Source organism: Muntiacus reevesi, chromosome 4 (assembly GCF_963930625.1).
Source record: "Muntiacus reevesi chromosome 4, mMunRee1.1, whole genome shotgun sequence".
Lineage (NCBI taxonomy): Eukaryota > Metazoa > Chordata > Mammalia > Artiodactyla > Cervidae > Muntiacus > Muntiacus reevesi.
In genome coordinates, this window is record NC_089252.1 from 150146899 (window position 1) to 150163206 (window position 16308).

At 34.8% G+C, this 16308-nt stretch overlaps 1 protein-coding gene across 3 annotated transcripts in view; it reads left to right on the plus strand.

The window, feature by feature from the left end:
• Nucleotides 1-16308, plus strand: part of SCAF11 (SR-related CTD associated factor 11) — an 89820-nt gene that overhangs the window by 45223 nt on the left and 28289 nt on the right. For all 3 annotated transcript variants that reach the window (XM_065934567.1, XM_065934568.1, XM_065934569.1), the window contains 3 exons: nt 3354-3431; nt 6320-6420; nt 8279-8340. In XM_065934567.1, coding sequence (XP_065790639.1) covers nt 3354-3431; nt 6320-6420; nt 8279-8340 — 241 coding nt within the window. The remainder of the gene's footprint in view (nt 1-3353; nt 3432-6319; nt 6421-8278; nt 8341-16308) is intronic.

Consider the following 16308-nt stretch of genomic DNA (forward strand, 5'->3'; position numbering starts at 1 on the left):
TATTTAAAACCTTTTTTTCCCTGTTAAAGCCATTTGATCATTATAGGTATATAATTTTATGCTTTAGTGTCTATTAACGATGGTGTTTTTGAGCTTTAGCATATGCTAATATAAGGTACTCAAAGTTTTCTTAGAGTTTACATTAAAGGAAAAATTAAAGATCCACTTAATTTTAAAAAATGTTTCAATTTTTTTTTTCATTTAATTCTTCTTTAATCACTATTTACTGAAGTATGCTGTGAAGACTTAACTCAGGATAACTGAATTTTCTGTTTCCCCTTTGAAACGCTTTGCTAAACTGCTTTAAGGTCAGAAATAGATATCATGATTTCTCAGTAGCCATAGCAAAAGATATTTTGTCTATTTTAGATAGCTTATTTTCTCATGTGTGTTTTTTTTTTTTTTAATCTGGGAAGGATAACCTGTTTTTGAGAAATTTTTCTAATGGCTAAGCCTGAGCCAAAGAAAATCTATTAATTTATTTTCTAGTGTTAACTAGATTATCTTTAGGAAATAAAAGTATAAACAGATTATCTTATTATATAGCAGTAGTTTTTCAACTACTACTTTGTATTTCTGTTTTTTTTCTTTTTGTTTTTTAAATAGTGAAACCCTTTCTTCACATGAAACCTTACACATATCCATGACAATTATGCTATGGAAAAAAACAAAACCAAAATCTTTCTCAGAATTCTCTATTATCTGTAAGAGATCAAAATGGAATGACTCAGGTTAGAACTCTGATACTTTGAACATGGTAAAGGAAAGAGTGCCATTTAACTGATGTCAACAGAGGAAATTTAATAAAGAAGAAAATGAGATTGCATAATTTGAGGGTTTTAGAAAGGCTTGGTGTATCTGACATATATCTGATATTTAAATTCCTTTAACACAGTGACTTTTTGGATCGTAGTGTTAGTTTATATTGAAATAGGTATAAAAATAGTTTAATGTCCATATATGTTATGATCTTTTGAAAAGTCCAATTAAAACATCATTAACAATTTGTGTCTCTTACATGTATATGTACATCATATTGTGAGTTTTCATTAGTGAACCAAGCTTTTTTATTATTAGTGCTATAAAGCCAGTTGACGTTCGGAAGACTTTACATAATACTTAGTGTATGCCATTAATTCCTGCAGAAACCTCAGAGATTATTATTATCCCTATTTTCACAAAAGAGACGTAGAAAGGCTATGTAATTTGCTTAACATTAAACATGAGGAAATGGCAGCCCCCTCCAGTATTCTTGCCTGGAAAAATCCCATGGACAGAGAAGTCTGGCGGGCTGCAGTCCGTGGGGTCACAAGGAATCGGGTGTGACTGAGCACCTAAGCACACACATGCATAGACAGGGCAGAATATGGAAACAGTGAATCCAGAGCCCTTGCACTTCTATTCTAATAGTTTTTTTTTTAATGAAGGAAACAAAATTTATTATTATTTTATGTATTTAATGAATACTTATCTAAATTTACCTTTAAAATAGAAAATGCATTTTGAAACTTCAGTAAAAGTAAGTACTTGAAGGCTTCCATGTTAGAGTATTCTTTTGAGTTATAAATGTGTTAATAGAGCTTCTAGGCTAAGGCATTTTATGCAGTAAATTCTAATATAAACAACAGTCACATATTTATGATGCTGAGTTCTTTGAACTAGAATTGCTATTTGCAATGCATTATTTAAAAGGTATGGACAGCTTTGTTGCTCCTTGTAGTCAAGTTTTTTAAGGTCAAATTTTTCTGAGGGGAAAGTAATAGCATCTTAAACCCATGGTACTTGGAAGTAAGCTGAGGTGGGTTCTACCAATCTGAACCGATTTAATATAGTAGGGAAGGTCACATTTCCTAATTCAGATACGGTGTAAAGCATTTGATCAAGGCCTCCCTACTTAGGAAAAGAAAAATCACTTTTTAGCAGGGTAGTAAAAAGTAATTCAGTTTGTTTTGGCTGCCCCCAAAGTAACTCACAAGCTTTTGTGAAAATGTATTATGTGATCAAGGGCCACACACATTCTGTTCTGCTTGCACTTGGTTTATCTTGGCTTGTGCCAAAGTCCAGAAAAGCAAAAATCACATTTTTCTACCTGGGAATATAGGATTATTTATCAAAACCTGATTACTGTCTTTTCTTTTAGACTATTACTATTAAGTTGTTAGAATCCTGATTTACTTTTATAACCATAGGTATTAAAATATCACCTTTTAGTATGGTCTTCATAGACTGCAGAATGTTCCCTTTTACCCTAGTAGACGACATACTTTAATCTTAAAATATTTAAATAATATAAACCTTTCCCTATACAAACATTTAATAATACTACCAGAGAAACTGTTAATTAAGAGTTGATGCATATTAATTTTGAAAGTACAGGAAATAATACTTGTCTCAAAATAAAGATTTAGAATTACAGAGTGGGCAGAGGACAATTTTTCTTAATCTGTAAAGAAAGCCTAATGCAGTTTGTAAAAGAACAGCAAACTAATCAAAAAGAGTTAGGCAAAAGGCATAAATAGACGGTTTAAAGAAAAGTATCTTTTAAGAGCCCTTAAGTATGAAAATATTTTCAACTTATATAAAAGGAGATATAAATCGAAACTGTTATGGCATACATATTAAGAATGGGGCAGCTGTGAAATAGTAATATGAGCCAATCTAAGATCGGTAGATAGGTAATAAAGAGAAATACAACATTCAGTTCAGCATCTGAATTTTATATTTAAAAGATAACACGTGTTACGTATAAACATTGATATCTCCAAAAAGATATGTAAGAAACTACTTCTGGAAAGGGTACCTATGTGACTGAGGGAGGAGTGGAGAAATCTTTCCTTTTCTTCATATCTACTTTTTTTTTTCCTTTTAAATTGCTGGTGCAGCTGCTTTTTCAAGATTCATTTGGGGGGAAATATTGTCATAGAATATTAAAATCTGTGAGGGACCTGTCCAAGCCATTCCTTCTACAGCTTATTTAGAACTTCTCAAGTGCTTTGGATCACAGAGCTAATGATTTCAGCCCAGATTCCTTTCATTGTAGCTGTAGTTCTCAACTGGGCAGCAGGTCTTAATAGGTATTATCTTGATAACAGTGATCTTTGTCTTGTTCATTGTATCCCACTTTTTTAGCATACAATAGTTGCTCAGTAAATGTTTGAAATTTTTAAAATTATGGTATTTATTTGTGACATGACACAGATGGAAAGTGTTTCATCTTTATCTTTGAAAGAAGAAAAAATTGTTTTTCTGTTGTTTCTTATTCCAGTGAAAAACTTACCATAAATGTTATAGTTTAATTTTGACCTATTTTAAAGAGACATTTGTAAAGATATAATTTGTTAATGATTTTTCAGACACTGCCTTCATGTCCTATTGACCGGAAACCTTTTCAGGCGGTGTTTAAATTCAGTGTATCAGAAGGTTGTGTTAAGGTAAGGCTTAGAGTTTATTTTGCAGAATGAACTGTGTTAATTTAATTGAGATGATTTTGCTTTAATAGATATTTGAATGTATTTGTGAATTAACTAAGTTTAAAGTGTTTAATCTCCATTAAAAAAATGAACAGGATATTAGATTCAGAGACAACCCTCCACAAACCCCCACAAAAATGTCCAAAGTACCTGGAAATTATGTTTTCATGAAAAGCATATAATGTTGAGAAGATTAAACAAGTAAAATTAAATATAAAATGGTGTCTTTGTTCTTAAGTGCTGGTACTTGAAGGAAATGGTTTAATTGGAGAAAAATAGGGGAGTTTGTGAAAATCTTGAGAAGAATGAGAAGGACTTCTCACAGTCGTTATGGGCAGCTAACTTTTCTTTTGTTAAATACAGTTTTATTGTAATGCTTAATCCTGATCACAGTCTTGAGATGCACACATCACACTGATGTTATTTGATTATGAACCATGATATGATTTGTATTCACATTTATTTTTGGCTTACCAAAAAAAGAAGAAAGAAATAGAAATAATATTCCTAAATTGATGAATAAAAAGTGAAGAGAGTAAGTAGTAAGTAAAGTGAAATGTGTGGGGAAGAGATTTCTTGACATTATTGCTCATAAATCAGGAATGGTATTGTAAAAATGAAAATATATGATATGTATAAATGATGCCATTATGGGAAAGACAAACTTCCCAAGTAGCAGCAAGACTGGTTGCTATCTTTGTGAGTAGAAAGGGGTATGTAAGCAATGTAAAAAACTATTTAAACATTAAATATTCCTATTGTAGGTATTTATAATTTGTTTTGATTATTTTCTCCAGATGAGTCTCAGTGACATAAGGTACAAATGAGACTGCAATTCAAATAAAATTCATATGTAAAAGATCATCATGTTTTAATGGTGTAACTCTGGACATTATGCAGATTAGTATATATTTTCAACAACAGATAAAGCATTATATATATATTTGATACTATAATTAAAATTATAAAGCATAACTTCTCTGAAAGGTGTGTTCTCTGTTTTTCTAGACTATGTGTGTGTGTGTGCGTGTATATATATGTGTGTGTCTATATATATATATAATGTTGCATGAATTGGCCTCCAAAGATACTCGGTAAAATTTTGTTCTGTTGCTTGGAATAAAATGTATGTTTTATTTAATAGGAGTTGAATGTTACTTAAAAGTTTGGGACAGTGCTAATTTTGTTAAACTTAAAATGTATTTTTTATCATATGTGCTATTATCTATATACTCTTAATATCATTCTTTGCCTTTTTACTTCTTTTGAATCTTTCTTATCCTTTTCCCTTTACAATTAAACTCGAATGAGACATACATAGTTGCTTATATTTTCAGTCAATTATTGGACATCTCTATCTAGAATACCAAAGGAATCTAAACATTAACAAACCCCAAACTCATCTCATTCCCAGCCCCTCTGCCAACCTCAGTTTATGGTACTGTAATCCCAGTCATCCAGATCAAAAGCCTCTGGAAGTTTTCCATTTTTTTCTCTTTTCATTATTTTTGCTTCTTCTTTCTGCACAATGTCTTAAATTCATTCCCTTTCATTACCTCTTTGTAGACCTCAGGCTGTCTGTCATCTAGACCTGTTCTGCCAGTAGAAATATACTATCAATACAAACCACTCTGTAAACATTTTAGTAGCCACATTAAAAGAACAAAAAGAAACAGTTAAAATGAATTTTTATATTTTGTTTCATCTAACATTTAATGTATTATTTCAACATGTAGTATTTTAGAATTGTTACTGAAGGATTTTATCTCCTGTTGTTTTCGTTGAAATCTAGTATATATTTTACACTTATATCTCATTTTAGTATATGTGCTGCCGAAGCGAGCACTTACATCTCATTTTAAACCAGCCACATTTTCACATGCTTAATAGTATATGTCTGAAGAGGGCAATGGCACCCCACTCCAGTTCTCTTGCCTGGAAAATCCCATGGATGGAGGAGCCTGGTGGGCTGCAGTCCATGGGGTTGCTAAGAGTCGGACACGACTGAGCGACTTCACTTTCACTTTTCACTTTCATGCATTGGAGAAGGAAATGGCAACCCACTCCAGTGTTCTTGCCTGGAGAATCCCAGGGACGGCGGAGCCTGGTGGGCTGCTCTCTATGGGGTCGCACAGAGTCGGACACGACTGAAGTGACTTAGCAGCAGTAACTGTTGTCTCATACAGTATAGTTCTACACTGTTACAAGAGCTTCCTTCTAGTTTCCTGGCTTTTATAGTTTGTCTTTAACTGGTTCATTCTCTATATCACTGTCAAAAAAAGCAAATTTGATCCTTTCATTTACTTACTTGTAAACTTTCATTTATTTTCAGATTTCTATAGAATTATTTTCTTTTTCAAGGCCTTTACCATCTGGTCCTAATATATTACATCAGTTTCATATCGTGCTAACTTTTTCTTCCACATCCGCGTTGATTTCTCTGCACTCTTTTTATAACTGTGTTCCTTCCATTTAGAATATCTTTTTTCCTTAGACAAATTTCTGTTCATTCTTTAAGACCAACTCATAAATTATCTACTCATGAAAAGTCTTCTCTGGTACCTTCAGATAAAGTCAGTTATATATATATATAAAAGATCTGTGTTTATATTTCTGTTATGAGCACACTCATGACTCACTTGCATGCCTCTCTCACTGTTTTGTTTCCCCAGAGCTTAGCACAAATACTCAGTTTATAGTTTAGCATACTTGAACTAACATGTATATTTGGGCTACACTTTCATTTAGACAGTATGCTTCTTTAATTTTTTGTTCTTTCAAGGGAAATGCATAGGCTATTTGTGATCCCATATTATCACTCTAAATAGATGATTTTGCTTTTCTCACAGGTTCAAGTAAAAAGACAGTTGAAAGGAACAAATGACAAGAAAAATGAAAGCTCTTTTAAGAAACAGCTATCCTGTCAGGAAAATTCTAAAAGCTGTATGAGGTTAGTGATGAGCATCAGAAATGGAATCCAATTGTGTAGAATCAGAAGTTAGCAAATAAGAAAAAAGAATACTTAAAAAAAATGATGTGAAATTTCAATGTACGTAATTCTTTTAAAGCATTCCCTTGATAATTTAGGGACAGAACAGATGAAATCTGAGAATATAATTTATTTGACCTTTGTCTTTGATGAATTAGTTTTTTATTTTAGTTTTTTACCTAGTTTGTTATAGATTGATACTTTTATAAGATAAAAGTTACAGCCATGTAAAGAAAAAAAAAAACAAAACACAAGCCATTATGGATGAGCATTGGTGCACAGCCCATATTTTGAGTAATTGCTCTAGTATTTATGGACAGAAAATAGAAAGTAACTAATGATACAGTACAGCATTCTTCATGAGACTGTTGTAACTGAAACTATTATTTTTCTCCTTTTGCTTCTTTATGTTGTAGCAAACACTTGCTAGTACTGTAACAAATGTTTATGTTTGAAAAAATTTTTAAACATGTTTGGATTTTTTAGCTACTATTGTTAAAGCATAATTGCCTAGAAATACTTAGAACTCAAGTTTAACAGGTATTAAGGTAATTTTTAATTGAATTAGTAGTATACTGGAGATTTATTACTGAAAATAGCTTGTTGTAGTACTTATAAAATTTAATTCCTTTTTGATCTGAATTATACGTAGAGCTGCCGCAAAGTTGTATTAAGTCAGTATATTGTCAACTTCACAGTTAAACCTGTGACTCAATAGTACATTTCATCAGAATACGAATACCGTGAGAGAGTAGATGTGTTACTAAAAACATTGACAGGACTCCTTGAGATTTACTGAATAATGCCACTTGTAACTCTGTAGCTCTCTAGATCTTAACTTTTGGGAAGTTATAGACTTCTTTAGTAATCTGAAGAAAACTGTAGAGAACTTCTTCCCAAAAAGATACATCATAAAATATACTTACAGACAAAAGTTCGTAGATTTTAAGGGATTTGTGAAACACTCAGTTCAAGAGCCCACCCATAAACCCAAGTTAATAACTTCAATAGAGCAAATTTTATGTACAGTTTCTTTTAATTATATTTGAGTCAGCTTTGACTCTTCCATTGATGTTTGCTTAGTAAATAACACATTATCCCCAGGCATAATGAAGAAATACCTTTTACTAGCTTTATTCTTCATTCATCTCCTATTCTCGGCTATGGCCATGTCAAAGATAGGCATTTTTTCAGAATTACCCAGTCCTCTTGGCTCCTCCTGAGAGTGCAGTGCTCATTATTATTGAACCTGCAACAGGGTCATACAGTGGGTTGGACATACCTGAGGTAGTCCACGTGGTTAACTGTTTTTTCTCAAGGACTTGTTGAGGGATGGTAAAAGGAAGTAACAGATGCAAAATAATAATTTGCTTTTGCCCACCAAGTCAGACCGTTAACGATTTCTCTCAAGGTAAATCTATCAGTTACTAGATTCTTTTTGGAGTCTTTTGGATGTTTTTTAGAATTCCTCTCATTCAGTCTTATATTTGTAAGATGTATGGCTCATTTCCAGCACTTAGAAAATAACCCATTTGGTGTTGCCTCTCCCTTCTAAAGATGTAAGACTCCTCTTTCTGATACTTTCCACTAGTTCCAGGGAAAGGGATTGCAGTTGTGATTTGTTTTGTGTTAGTGAATCTCCTTTGTAGTCATTGGAGTGGAGAGTGGCAGCGAAGTGGGGGGTCCAACTCATCATGCTTTCTTTGCTAAAATTTAAAACTTGGTGCATAATAGCTTTCATTGTTGTGGGCAGTGGATTGAAAATAAATGAGTAGAGTAACAGTTTTCTGTTATTTCATCTCTTTATTGATGTTTACAGAAAAAAGATCATAAGAGAAGATCTATTAAGTGCAAAACTTTATGACTTGAAGATGATACACAGTAAGTGACTTTTTCATTGTATGTTCTACATTTCTTTTCTTTGTTTCTTACTTTAATGCTTCTGCCAAAGTTCTTGTAAATAATATTTTAGCTTGGAAAACAGTCATATACAACAGAACTTTGCTGAGCTCTGTGTATATTGTATTCAGTTCAGTTCTACGTAAATTACTTTCATGGAATCATTTATACTGTTTCCTGCCCTTCTTATTTTCCTGCTCAACTTGGAGGAAGGGAAGGGGTCAGTGAATAAGAGATTGTGTGTGTGTGTGTGTGTGTGTGTGTATTGGAAAGGAAAATGAGAAAAGGGTATTTGCCAATTACTCGGTTAGCAGCCTACATTGTGGTCTTAACTCGACTCATTAGTGCCGAAGTCCTTAGGGGAAATGAGATAAAATACCTCGTATGCCAATAACTGTAAGCAGTAATGAGGGAAGTCTAACAGTAAGAAGTTAATCCACAGTTCCCAGAGGAAGTTGTGGTTTGGTTTCAAGCCACACTTAATTTCAAAGTTTATTTAGAAATAAAACATTTCTTACCTATTTATCTATGTACTATGTTCAGTTCCTCAGTCGTGTTTGAGACTCTGCAGCCCCAGGAGCAGTAGCCCTCTAGGCTCTTCTGTCCATGGGGTTTCTTAGTCAAGAGTACTGGAGTGGGTTGCCATTTCCTCCTTTAGGGGATCTTCCAGACCCAGGGATTGAACCTGTGTCTCCTGTGGTTCCTGCATTGGCAGGGTGGATTCTTTACCACCGAATCACCTGGGAAGCCCACATATCTGTGTGGGCAGTTAAATATACCTGTCTTTTGTTGTTGTCTAGTGTTATGGTTCTCTAATACAAGAAAGCTTTGCAGCAGAATCTGAGAAAAATGTCACTTTAGTGCTTTATGGCTCCTCTTTGAAACTTAAGCTGTTTATTTTTTTCCAAAGAACAGCTTACAGTACAGTACAGTACAGTTCAGTCGCTCAGTCGTGTCCAACTCTTTGGGATCCCATGAATCGCAGCACTCCAGGCCTCCCTGTCCATCACAAACTCTTGGAGTTTACTCAAACTCATGCCCATTGAGTCAGTGATGCCATCCAGTCATCTCATCCTCTGTCGTCCCCTTCTGCTCCTGCCCCCAATCCCTCCCAGCATCAGGGTCTTTTCCACTGAGTCAACTCTTCTTCGCATGAGGTGGCCAAAGTATTGGAGTACTATGAGCTAATTGTAAGCAGGGAGAGGTGAGCATTTATTTTCCATGCTAGGTTACAATTAATTTCTATTTATAGATAGAATTAATGAATTCATTTGTTCTTAAAACTAAATGGTAATCAACTTCCATTTTTTTTAATATATTTGAATACCACGTTTGGGTGGTGGTGTTATTGTTTTTTTAATTTGAATTAACATGGTCTCAGAGTTACAGATAATCCAGATTTAAAGATTAATAAATATATGTCTTTAATAATTTACTGTTAAAGTGAAATTTCACTAAAAGAACTTTAATGGTTAGATAAACAGTTTTCTTTAGTTAAAGAACTTTAGATATCAAAACTTCTTTGTTTTTCTGGGTAATTGCTATAGGTTAGCATTGTTTTTTATTGGATAGCCTTTGTTTGGTAGCTCTAGAATCAAATATAAAATTTACTGCTGAGGAAGATTAAGTGATGTTACAAGTTTTCTCTAGGTAGTGTAGTGCACTCTTACTATGATAATCTTAGTTTTAAGACTGCAGTAGTTTTCTTTAAGTGTGTGTCTCCTGCCTGGGCTTATTTTTAGAGAGAGAGAAACATAGGCAAATCTTAGACCTATAGTGCTTGAGTATAGTGAAGGCCATTTATAAGAATCTTTGATTCATTTAGATTTGAATTTTGTTTTACTATTCAGAATATGGAATACTAAACAAGTTTTCAGTGAACCTTCTAAGCCAGTTCAATAGTTAACTTTTTCCTTCTTACTTATCCAGATATAATTGACATATACAACACCATTTAAAATGGTCAGCATAGTGATTTGACTTACATACATGATACATCATAAAATGATTACTGCAGTAAGCTTAGTGAGCATTCATCATCTCATATTGATACAACATTAAAAAAATAGACAAATATTTCTTCCTTTGTGATGAGAACTCTTAGGATTTAGATTGACTCTCTTAACAATTCTCATGTATAGTTAACAGGAATGTTAATTATATTAATCATGTTTACATTCCATCCCTCAGTCAGTTCAGTTGCACAGTCGTGTCTGACTCTTGGTGACCCCACGGACTGCAGCATGCCAGGCTTTCCTATCCATCACCAACTCCTAGAGCCTACTCAAACTCATGTCCATTGAGTTGGTGATGACATCCAACTATTCATCCTCTGTCATTCCCTTTTCTTCCTGCCTTCAGTCTTTCCCAGCATCAGGAGTTCCCAGCATCCAAGGGTTTGTTTGCATCAGATGGCTAAAGTATTGGAGTTTCAGCTTTAGCATCAGTCCTTCCAATGAATATTCAGGACTAATTTCCTTTAGGATTAACTGGTTGGATCTTCTTGCTATCCAAGGGACTCTCAAGAGCCTTCTCCAACACCACAGTTCAAAAGCATCAATTCTTTGGCACTCATTTTTCTTTATAGTTCAACTCTCACATCCATACATGACTACTGGAAAAACCATAGTTTTGACTAGACAGACCTTTGTCAGCAAAGTTATGTCTCTGCTTTGTAATATGCTGTCTAGTTTGGTCATAGCTTTTCTTCCAAGAAGTAAGTGTCTTTTAATTTCATGGCTGCAGTCACCATTTGCAGTGATTATGGACCCCAAGAAATAAAGTCTGTCACTGTTTCCATTGTTTCCCCATCTATTTGCCATGAAGTGATGGGACTGAATGCCATGATCTTCTTTTCTTGAATGGTGAATTTTAAGCCAACTTTTCACTCTCCTCTTTAGCTTTTGTCAAGAGGTTCTTTAGTTCTTCTTTGCTTTCTGCCATAGGGGTGGTATCATCTGCATATCTGAGATTATTGATATTTCTCCTGGCAATCTTGATTCCAGCTTGTGCTTCATCCAGCCCAGTATTTCACGTGATGAACTCTGTATATAAGTAAAATAAGCAGGGTGACAGTATACAGCCTTGACATACTCCTTTCCCAGTTTGGAACCAGTCTGTTGTTCCATGTCCAGTTCTAACTGTTGCTTCTTGACCTGCATACAGATGTCTCAGGAGGCAGACAAGATGGTCTGGTATTCCCATCTCTTGAAGAATTTTCCACAGTTTATTGTGATCCACACAGTCAAAGTCTTTGACGTAGTCAATAAAGCAAAAGTAGATGTTTTTCTGGAACTCTCGCTTTTTCAGTGATCCAAGGGATGTTGGCAATTTGATCTCTGGTTTCTCTGCCTTTTCAAAATCCAGCTTGAACATCTGGAAGTTCATGGTTCATATACTGTTGAAGCCTGGCTTGGAGAATTTTGAGCATTACTTTGCTAGCGTGTGAGATGAGTGCAATTGTGTGGTAGTTTAAGCATTCTTTGGCATTGCCTTTCTTTGGGATTGGAATGAAGATGGACCTTTTCCAGTCCTGTGGCCACTGCTCAGTTTTCCAAATTTGCTGGCTTATTGAATGCAGCACTTCCACGGCACCATTTTTTAGGATTTGAAGTAGCTCAACTGAATTCCATCACCTCCACTTGCTTTGTTCATAGTGACGCTTCCTAAGGCCCACTTGAGTTCACATTCTTTTGACTTCCTTTTTCCAGTTCTCCTTCCCTCACCTCTTGCCTCTGGTAACCACAAATCTTATCATTTTTTCTATGATTTTTGTTTGTTTGTTTTTGAAATATAATTGACCTACAGTATTATGTTAGTTCCTGTCACACAACTTCATGAGTCAGTATTTTTGAACATAATGATCACCATAATAAGTCTAGTTACCATCTGTTATATGAATGTATCACATAATTATTGACTGTATTCCCCACACTGTATGTTTCATTGTACCTCTTAATTTCCCTCACTTGTTTCTGTCCTCTCAGTCACCTCCCCTCTTCCAACAGCTTTGTTCTCTGTATGTTTGACTGTTTCTGTTTAGCTGTGATGGTTTTGTTTTTTAGATTCCACATATAAGTAAAATCATACAGTATGTGTCTTTCTCTGTCTTACTTATTTCACATAGTATAATTCCCGGTAGGTCCATGTGTGTTGTTGCAGATGACAAAGTTTTACTGTTTCTAATGGCCGAGTAACATTCGTTGTGTGGAATATGTGTGTGTATCTCACATCTTCTTTATTCATTCATCTGTTGATTGGCACTTAGGTTGCTTCCATATCTTTGCTATTATAAATAATAGATACAGTGAAACATGGGAGTGCATATATCTTTTTGACTGAGTGTTTTATTTTCTTTGGATAAATGTCCAGGAGTGGAATTAGCAGATCATATGGTTGTTCTATTTAATTTTTTGAGGAATCTCCATAATTTTTTTCATAGTATCTGCACCAAGTTACATTCCCATCAACAGTGCACTGGGGTTCTCGTCTCTCCACATCCTCACCAACACTAATTATTTGTTAATCATTTTTTATAATAGCCATTCTTACAGGTCTGAGGTGATACCGGTTTGTTTTGACTTGCGTTTCCCTGATACTTCGTGATGTTGAGCATCTTTTCATGTGCCTGATGGCCATTTGTGTGATTTTACAAAAATGTTTGTTCAGATTCTCTGCTTATTTTTAAATCAGGTTCTTTGTGTTTCTGATGTTGAGTTCTTTTAAATTTTTAATTCCTTATTGGATATGTTGTTTTCATCTTCTCCCAATCAGTCGGTGACCTGTTCATTTTGTTGATAGTTTCCTTCATTGTGCAAATGCTCTTTAGTTTGATATAGTCCCATTTAGTTGGTTCTGTTTCCCATGTCTGAGGCAACAAATCCAAGAAAATAAAAAAAACTCATGTCAAAGAGCTTTTTTCTTCTAAGAATATTTTAGTTTTAGGTCTTACATTTAAGTCTTTAATCCATTTTGATTTTATTTTTGTTCATGGTGTGAGAAAGTTGTTGAGTTTGATTCCTTTGCTTGTAGTTTAATTTCCCCATCATCCTTTAATGAAGACTGTCTTTTCCCCATTGTATATTGCTTCCTTCTTTGTTATAAGTTAATTGCCCATAAGTGTGGATTCATTTTTGGGTTCTCAATTCTGTTCCATTGGTCTGTGTGTCTGTTTTGTGTCAATACCATACTGTTCTGATGCCTAGCTTTGTATATATTATAGTTTAAAATTAGGGAGTGTGATGCCTTTGGGTTTGTTCTTCTTTCTGAAGATTATTTGGCTGTTCAGGGTCTTTCGTGTTGCCATACAAATTTTGGAGTTGTTTGTTTTGGTTCTGTGAAAAATGCCATTGGTGTTTTGTTTGAGATTGCATTGAATCTGTAGATTGCCTTGGGTAGTATGGTCATTTTAACAATATTAGTCCTTCCAATCCATGATCATGATATATCTTTACATCTCTTTGCATTGTCTTCAGTTTCTTTCACGAGTGTCTTAGAGTTTTCCAAATAGAGATCTTTTACCTCCTTAGTTAGATTTATTCCTAGGTATTTATCCTTTTTGATGTGATTTTGAATGGGATTGTTTTCTTAATTTCTTTTTGTGATAGTTTGTTGTTAGGGTGGAGAAGTGCAACAGAGCTCTCTACATATTAAATTTTTATCTTGTAACTTTAACATTTTCATTGATGAGTTTTGGTACTTTGTCGTGACTTCTTTAAGAATTTCTTTGTATAGTATATGTCATCTGTGAACAGTGACAGTTTTACTTCTTTCCAAAAGGGATGCCTGTTATTTCTTTTTATTCTCTGGTTGCCATGGCTAGGACTTCCTATACTGTGTTGAATGACAGTGGCAAGAGTGGGCATCTTTGTCTTCTTCCTAATCTTAGAGGAAATGCTTTCAGCTTTTCACATTGAGTGTGATGTTCGCTGTGGGCTTGTCATATATGGCTTTTATTAGGATCTAAATGGCTTTTTATCAGGATCTTCCTGACCTAGGGTTCAAACCCGCTCCCTTAAAGGCAGGTTCTTTACGACTGGCACCACCTGGGAAGCCCAAATATTGAATAGCTGATAAAAATGTATTTCTTGCCAAAAGATTAACATTTTCCAAGGCCTGTAACTTAATGCCATGTCTAGTTATGTTAGAATGCCTGAAGTAGTTTATTTGGTTTAGTATAGGCAGAATATCCTATATTATGTTGAGATATCTTCTCTCTATTCCCATTTTGTTGAAATTTTATCATAAAGGAATGTTGATTTTGTTAAAAGCTTTTCTGTATCTATTGAGATTATTATATGGTTTTTATTCTTTAGCTTGTTAATGAGTATCACATTGATTGATTCGTGGATATTGAACCAGTCTTTTATCCCTGAGATAAATCCCACTTGATTGTGGCATATGATCTTTTTAAAGTACTGTTGAGTTTGGTTTGTCACTTTTTTGTTGAGTATTTTTGGGTGGATGTTCACCAGTGATATTGGGAATAATTTTTTTTTTGTGCTGTCTTTGTTGATAGCTTAGTTGATAAAGAATCCACCTACAATGCAGGAGACCCCGGTTTGATTCCTGGGTCGGGAAGATCTGCTGGAGAAGGGATAGGCTACACACCCCAGTATTCTTGGGCTTCCCTTGTGGCTCAGCTGGTAAAGAATCCACCTGCAATGCAGGAGACCTGGGTTTAATCCCTGGGTTGGGATGATCCCCTGGAGAAGGGAAAGGCTACCCACTCTAGTATTCTGGCCTGGAGGATTCCATGGACTGTATAGTCCATGGGATCATAAAGAGTTGGACATGACCAAGTGACTTTCACTTTCATTTGTGTGTTTTGGTATGAAGGTTGCTGGCTGTGTAGTACTGGTTTGAAAGCGTTACTTCCTCTGAGGTTTTTCAGAATAGTTTGAGAAGGATAAATGTTAACTCTTCTTTGTGCTTGATAGTCATCTGAGATGGCTTTTTGTCCTAGACTTTGTTTGTTGGGAGTTTTAAAATTTTGAATACATGTGTGCTAAGTTGCTTCAGTTGTCTCTCACTCTTTGCGACCCTATGGACTGTATCCCACCAGGCTTCTCTGTCCATGAGATTCTCCAGGCAAGAATATTGGAGTGGGTTGCCATGCCCTTCTCCAGGGGATCTTCCTGACCCAGGTTCAAACCCACTCCCTTAAAGGCAGGTTCTTTATGACTGGCACCACCTGGGAAGCCCAAATATTGAATAGCTGATTAAAATGTATTTCTTGCCAAAGATTAACATTTTCCAAGGCCTGTATACAACTTAATGCCATGTCTAGTTATGTTAGGATGCCTGAAGTAGTTTATTTGGTTTAGTATAGGCAGAATATCCTAAATATTCTAGGGCTTCCCTTGTGGCTCAGCTGGTAAAGAATTCACCTGCAATGCAGGAGATCTGGGTTCAATCCCTGGGTTGGGAAGATCTCCTGGAGAAGGGAAAGGCTACCCACTCCAGTATTCAGGCTTGGAGAACTCCATAGACTGTATAGTCCATGGGGTCACAAAATGTTGGACACAGCTGAGCGACTTTCACTAAATCTGAATCTAAAAGGCAGAATATTGCTTAATACTTTAAGAGTAGGTAGAATAAGAGTACTGATACTTAAATAATTATAAGTAAATGTCTTAACAACTCGATTGAGTTGAAGGATGTTGGGTACTCATTGATTACCCATTTAGATTTTTTTTTCTATGATGTTGCTTTTTTACTTGTGGAGTTTAGTAATTCTTATATAGCTAGTTTTTCTTCCTGCTTTGAGATAGATTATGCACCTGATGAAAAAGCTTAGATTTAGTGATTATGTTTAATGAAAATTATTCAGGTATAAACTCTAAATGCATGCATTCTCAGCACATACTCAAGTATAATATATACATACTAGGGTAGCAAAGGGGAGCTGAGATGAACTCATTCATTCAGCAAACTGCAAAGCAGCCCTAG